General features: G+C 34.8%; 1 protein-coding gene and 1 pseudogene across 1 annotated transcript; both read right to left on the bottom strand.

Annotated features, from left to right (window-relative positions):
• Window positions 1-313: 313 nt before the first annotated feature.
• LOC148953514 (uncharacterized) lies at window positions 314-2,819 on the bottom strand (annotated as a pseudogene).
• Window positions 2,820-5,188: 2,369 nt separating this feature from the next.
• On the bottom strand, window positions 5,189-6,205 carry LOC148953513 (uncharacterized). The gene has a single exon (XM_089087990.1). It carries the CDS (start codon window positions 6,203-6,205, stop codon window positions 5,189-5,191), a length of 1,017 nt encoding a protein of 338 aa, XP_088944116.1.
• Window positions 6,206-7,676: the final 1,471 nt, after the last annotated feature.

Genomic DNA, 7,676 nt, shown 5'->3' with positions numbered 1-7,676 from the left:
AATTGCCACAAGGAACCCATGAAAAAAATAAAAAAATTTAATAAATAAATGGGTTTTTTCTACAAAATAGTTTGAGTTCTAGAAAGACAATTTTCATCTAATATTTTTTTTTTCTATTCCTCAAGATTATCTAGCACTATTCTCTTTGAAGATTGCTAATCATTAAAAACTAAATTGCACTAATATGCTATTCAAGTATTTACCCCAATCCCAAAACAATATCATGTTAATAACTTTGACTTAACCTACATGTTTTATAGAAATAGCCTCAATTGCAAACTGGAAAGAGAAAAAAAAATTTGACTGAATGAGACTAATATATCCAATTATGTACAGACTGATCCTGCCACGGAATAGATCCAGGACCAGTAAAAAATTCCTTAAAAGTATTTCTTACTAGGATAGCATTTCTAGATGAGAAATTGCTGGATAAATTTCTGGCTGACTCTAGGCTAGAGCTGTTGCGCCAAGAGCCTGGAATAATTTGCCTATTTACTTCTCGGTCAACAAGGGTGGTGAAGTCATGTCTTGACAAATCAGATCCTAACAGGAAGTTATGCAAGATGCAAGTTGTTTTCACTATAATATCTATTGTTTCCAGGTTGCAATTGCCACTACTTTTGAGGATTCTAAATATCATGAACATTATACCCCATGCATTTTTTACCACCCTTCTAGCCCGTGACAGACGGTAATTAAATATCTTTTGTTGTTGGGTGAGGCTACCATACTTTGGATATGGCCGCATTAAGTTTTTTTGAAGAGGAAAAGCTTCATCCCCAACAAAAACAAATGGGAAAACATCCTCTGAGTTTGGCAACAAAGATGGGTCAGGGATGGGTAGGGTGGCATTGCGCAATACAGTACCAAAGCTTGACCTAGAAAAGACAGTGCTGTCATTTTCCTTTCCTTTAGCGCCTACGTCAATATAAATAAACTTGTAGCGAGCATCTACAGCAGCCATCAAAACTATGCTGTAAAATTGATGGAAATTGAAAAAATCAGAACCAGAATTAGAAGGACACTGAATTTGACAGTGTTTTCCATCAATTGCCCCAATGCAATGTGGAAAGTCCCAAAGTTCGGAAAAATCTCTGGCTATTGCATAAAAATCTTCCTTGGAAGGTGGCTTCATATAAATAGGTTATAGGTTTTTCCAAATTGCTTCGCATGCTTCTTTTATGATGCCTGAAATTGTGGATTGTCCCATTCTGTAACACGATGATAATGTTGCCATAGAATTCCCACTTGCAAGATATCTGAAAATAAAATATTTATGTAATATATATATATAAAAGGGAACTTCCACAAAGAAGGTATAGCTGTCATATTTTCTAAATAAAAATTTATTTGTATAAATTCAGTTGTAAAAGAGAATAAAAAAAAAAATGGGGCCACAAGATTGAAATAAACAAACATTCAAGTTAGAATTTGTTCTCCATCTAAGAAAACAAGTGAAAGGAGCTACACTCAATAGTTCAAATCCATTTATATCACTCTTATATGCTTTCTAAAATTGGGCATAAAATCAAAAACTTACACTGACTTAATTTCTGCAAAGTACAAAGGGTAGAAAACTTTCAATTTACCTTAATGACCAAGCCTCTGAGAAATTCTATTGACTGTTATATATAAAATATTTTAACAGTCAATAAAATCCAAATAAGGTATTTTACCTTCTATCACAAAGAAATTTATCAAGGCCATTTTTTCCTCATTTAAATGTGGCAGTTTTGATCATGTAGCTTAATCAAGTGTTTGTAGTAATAAATAGGTCAAAACTGAGTGAATATTTCTCAACAGATAAATACATTGCCTGAAGCTCATTATGGTGAGGCAAAAAAAAATCTGTGTTTGTAATAAAAAATATCTAAGGTAATCAAACCATTATACTGGCAGTTTTTTTCAATCTCAATGTAATTCCTCTATAAAAAAAAAACAAAAAAAAACAATATAACAATATTAACATCACTTTCAGATTCTTAGCCTTTATGCCAAATATATCTATGAAGCCTGAATTTTTTTACAAACAAAATTGGATTAATTGTTTCACAGTGCAAAACATGAATAAAATGATTAACAGTAATGGGAGCAACCAAATAGGGGAAACATGCTTCCAACTCAGGCATATATGCATAAACCATAAATTCAGTCTGGAGGAACAAGACTGAGTTCAAGCCATTTTTGTCATACTGTTTACTGAAACTCTGTTGTCTATCTATCTTTGGGATCATATTAAACCTTTATTCTTTGATTTATAAATAACATCATTAGGTAAAAGTAAAAAAACGTCATCCAACTCCACCCACCACAAATCAGATGGATGAGTGAATCACATTCAATCTTGATACTCTTTACCTGACAACATTGAAAAGGTAGTTCAAAACAAGTTCCACCTCTAACAATCCTCTCTCTTCCATAATACGAACATCATAAAAAGCATAAATGCATTCGGAATCCACAGTGAATTGTTGGGGCTGTTCTTTGGTGTGTATAGACAATGAAGAAACGAGTGACTATGAATATGAGCAAAGAATAGAAGGTTTAAACTTCAGGTAAGGTTTTTTTTTCCAGAGAGGAATTTATCAGCAAATTATATTGGTACTGAGTCAGTATTACAGCATTATATGTTATAAGATCCCAAGAATCTATACTGGTTGGCTCCTAATCTATGCTAAAAGCAAAAGCATAGAATGATTCTCGCCTAAGTGTCACAGTTAAACAGGCCTAACTGGAATTACATGACACATTATTGTTTATTTTTTCACAATATCAGCTTGGACCAGAGTTGCAATAGCATTCACATGATCTTAATCCATCCGATAGGTCTTAAAAAACAGCCCAGGGTCCATCTCCTTCATTTCTTTTGTGAGGGCACCAAAGAACCCATGGATATCTCTCAACTGAAAAACAGTCAATAAAAACCAAAATTGTAAAACTCAACTAACTAATCAAGCATCTAATAAGACTACGTCAAGCATCAGAGAAGCCTTACTTTATTTATAAAATAGTCAGAAAATTGAACTAAACTTTATAACTTTTTTTAGCATGTATTTTAAATGTTTCAACTCATATCCTTCTTATGGACAATTTCAATGCCCTCCCCCCTGTTTTTATATTGCCAAATTTATTTGAACTCTTAGAGAACCCCAAATGTTGTATATTAAGCACATGAAACTTACAGGAGTGAATATACAATATAAATTAAAGCAAGCAATTTCTTATAAGCCCAAGAAATTAAAGAGAAGTAGAGATAGTAGCTTCATACTATCTTCCTAGGATATCATTGAGGCTCTGGATCTATCCCTTAAAATCTTATTTGCCTAAATCAACCACATTCTAAGATAGCCAAAAGCCCTTTATTTAGAATTTTACCATTGAAACTCTCAGAAAAGATTTACATCACAAACATGGCTTGAGAACAGTGTTTAAAGCCTAATTCCTTTGGTAATTCAGTAAAATTCTGCTTAGGTACTTTTGGCAATCTTGGAAAGGGGTTAGGTTAGGAAAATGAAATTTTCAAGGATGGGTTTAAAGGCTTAGGTATGTCATGGGAAGGTGTTTTGAAGTACTTATATCAACTCCTTCTCTCTCAAGAGGGTTCTGAAATGTGTCTACATGACAGGTCTATATTTATTGAAATTTTGACCAAACAATATTTTAACTTAATTTTCAGTTATCAGTTTCTTTTTCCCTGGCTTTAGTTCTGAAAATACAATTCTTGTTATTTGAGTAGAATTTTAAGCCACATCAACGTTTTTTTTTTCAAAATTTAGGAAATGTATTTGCATATCTTTAAAACCTTAAAAATTGGAATTGAGAAAAGTTGTGAAGCTGAAAACAATTTTGTTGTACTTCCTTGAAGCAGAATATCTATTTCACAAGGTTTCACTTTTTGAACACAATTTTTAAGGCTCATGACCCTCTAGAGGGAGAAGGAGTGGATGTAGGTACATCAAAATACCTCCCAAGGATATACTTTAGCCTTTAGACCCATCCCTGAAAGTTTCATTTTCTGAACCTAACCCCTTTACAAGATGGTCAAAAGTAGAACTTTATTGCTAATTCTTCATTTACAAGGTTTTAAAAAATTGGGAAATTGTAAGCAATATCAAATTTAGAAAAAAGTTATAGGCTTAATGCTGCTTACTTGCCTATTTGAATTAGGGATAACTCATTAAAATTGTTTTCAAAACCTAGTTACAAAACATTTAACTAAAAAAAGAATAAAGGAAAGAGATTAATCTGATTTTCCCAGGGATGAGAAGGTTAGATTAGGCTATGTCAATAGTCTAGAGCTGTCTTCTTTACCTAGTCTAGGCTATACAATCTTCTAAAAGGGAATATGTGGAAAGAGCTTGTAAACACTTTCCCAGGACATGTTTTAGGCTTTCAATTCATTACTGTAGGTTCTTTTTTGTTACTCTACCCTAGCCACTGGGCTACTTTCTGAAATAGGCAGGCTAGGCCTAGTAAAAAGCTCATCATCTAGAATTTTACCTAGCAGTGCAAATAAACGGTCAATATCTACCAAATCATATTATTGAGTTAGGACTAAAGTGAATACACCATTCGATACCTTTTTTTTTATACTGATTACAAATATAATAAGCATTTCTATCGAAATGAATTTCACCCCCCCCCCCTATTTCGGCCAATTACCATTTTGGTTAGGTGAGGTGAGGTATATAATTAGGGGGGGGGGGGCTGAAGATCATTTTTAATGGAAATGATTGTTATTTTTGTAATCAACATAACAAAAGGCAGCGTATGGTTTGTTAAATTTTGTTCTAACTAAATAATATGATTTTGTAGAAATTGACCAAATAGACTAGTTCACAACTAGTAAAGCATGTAATCAGTACAGAATTTGCATTAACGATATTAGGCAAAGCTGGAACTTCCTAGACCAAAAAAAAAAAGTTGAGTAGACCCAGTCATATGTGTTAATTATTAAGAACTCACAGCATGTACCGGACGAACCCACCATCTTCTTCTTTTTCTGGCTCTTCTGCTGCAAACTGCAAATACTAGTAGAAACAGTTGCACCTAATAGAGCAACCTAATCTTCAAGGTCAGAATTCATCATCATCATCATCATCAAGGGTTTTGAGTTCCCCTTTGTGTTGAACACCTTGGGAACCAAAGCACTGTTTTATATATATCACTTCACATAACTTAAATGTTTTTATAGCATCAAGTCTTTTCCAATTTCCTTAAAGAATTGCATTACAATTCTGACTATTTTCAGGTTGTCTTCTAAGTCATTCAGCTCTCCAAGAATGGAGTGCAAACTTATTGGGTCATGCCTCCCTCTGAAGAAAGCATATATCTTGTCTCTTTGCTCCTGATACTCCTCGCAATCCAATATTAAATGTTCCACAGACTCTTCTTCCGAACAAGTCATGCAATTGCTGTCTTCACCGTAAAATCTAGCTCTGTAGTTATTTGTGCCACAGTGTCCTGACCTCAATCTGAACAGTAGACGTCCTTCGTGTCTGCTAAGGTTTTTATAAATTGACTTTTCGAACTTCCAATGCAGCTTTCTTGTAACAAATAAATTGCCAGTCTGATCTCTCACATTCTCAAAGCTTTCTCGTAATACAGCTTTAAGCACACATTCCAATTGACTGATCACTATGGGGGTAGAACAATTACGAACCATTCCTTCTATGGCTGCATGTTTGGCTTTGCTATCTGCCAACTCATTTCCTATTATTCCCACATGAGATGGAACCCACTGCAATACTATTCTCCTCGATTCCATCAACACTAACAACTTTGAATAACATTCAGCTATTTCTCCTGATTTGCACCGATGGGCCTGGAATGACTTAATGGCAGAAATCACAGCCTTAGAGTCAGAACATATCAATATGCCAAAATATTCCTTGTGCACTTCTGATAATGAAAACTCAAGTGCTTCTGCAAGAGCTACTGCTTCTGCTTGGAAAACTGATGCCTTACTGTGAAGTTTAAACTGTTTTGAAACATTCATTTTAGGGACAACAAATGCAGCACCAACCATCCCTTCATTTTTCGATCCATCTGTATAAATGTCTAAGAATCCTTGATACTTTTCTAACTTCCATGTCCGGAAACAGGTATTCCAATCTAAGTTATTACTCTGCTTAATGTCCAAACCACATACTACGGATTTTTCTTTCCAAGGAGGTGGTAACAACACTTGAGGTACTCTTATCATCTCGGTAAACTTCAGTTAAAGTCCCTGAGGTTTTGCAATATTTTCCCAGTGTTCAAATATATTTGAATGGACACTCTGATTTGTGGGGTTTGCAGTGATGATTCTTCCGTGTTTTATAAGTCTTGACTTCAAAGGGTTGGTTTTATCAGCTATCCATAATCTTTGCATATACTTCAATACACTTATTTTCCTTCTAGTCTCAAGTTCTGGTAGACCACTTTCAGATAGTAAGAATATCACTGGTGTTGTTTTTCTTGCTCCAAAAGCAATTCGTACAGCAGAGTTTTGTATTACATCCAGTCTTTTTAATGTTGAATGCGGTCCAGACCCATATATCACTGAAGCATATTCAATTTTAGGTCGAATATACTTCACATAGAACTCCAATAACATATTTGCCTTCATCCCCCATGAGTATGAAGTGAGCAACTTCATAATATACAATCTCTTCATACATGCAGCACGAACCATTTCAACATGTGGGTACCAATTCAGTTTGTCAGTAATTACACACCCAAGGACCTTAGTCTATATCACGTACTCAATAGGATTACCATTGAGATAAAGAATGGGTAAGTTCGTTATTTTCTTTCTAGTAATCACCATCATCTTAGATTTGTGAGGGGAAAATTTCAAATCGATTCCCTTGGCCCAATGTTCAATTTGTTGTAATGTGGATTTTACAACCTCCATTGTCTCTCCTCGTGTTCTTGCTACTGCCCAAAAAGAATTATCGTCAGCAAATATCATCCCTTTCGACTCTCCATTCTCAATCGGTATATCATATTCTGCAATATTATAATAATCAGGACCAAGTGCTGATCCTTGTGGAACCGCGCGTCTTCTTCTTAATATAATACTAGACTCTACAGAGCCAACTCTAACAGTGTCTTCTCTTCCTGTCAAATAGTTCTCAGTAACAGCCAAGGTCCTTCCTCTGAGTCCGGCTTCCATACCCCCACTCAATATCTGATGATGCACCATTGAATCAAAAGCACTATTCACATCCAAATGGACAATAACCATAATCCATCCGTTCTGCAATGCATAAAGGGCATCTTGTTTAAAACAGAGCAGGTTTTCAACTGTGCTTTTCTTTCTCCTAAAACCACACTGGATATCATTTAGAAAACCCCTCTTTTCTATCTCCCAATTTATCCTCTTTTTTATCATTCTTTCAAAAACTTTACCTAATACCGGTAACAGTGTGATAAATCGATAGTTTTCTATTTTTGACATATCCTTACCAGGCTTAGGTATCATCACGGCCTGGCCTTTTTTCCAAATAGTAGGGAAGACTCCACTGTCTCAAGCAAGGTTCATTACTTCCAATAATGCGTCCATCCATTTATTAGGCATTGCTTTCACAAATCGTGAATGAATCATATCAGTGCCTGGGGAAGTATCTGGAAGACTCGTCACAATATTTTCCAACTCTTTCATGGTAAATGGCTGGTTATAGGGTTCATCG

Source organism: Artemia sp. Qi Xiang Cuo, chromosome 4, assembly GCF_049724085.1.
Source record: "Artemia sp. Qi Xiang Cuo chromosome 4, ASM4972408v1, whole genome shotgun sequence".
NCBI lineage: Eukaryota > Metazoa > Arthropoda > Branchiopoda > Anostraca > Artemiidae > Artemia > Artemia sp. Qi Xiang Cuo.
The sequence above is the reverse complement of the archived record's forward strand: the minus strand, read 5'-3'. Positions and strand labels throughout refer to the sequence as shown.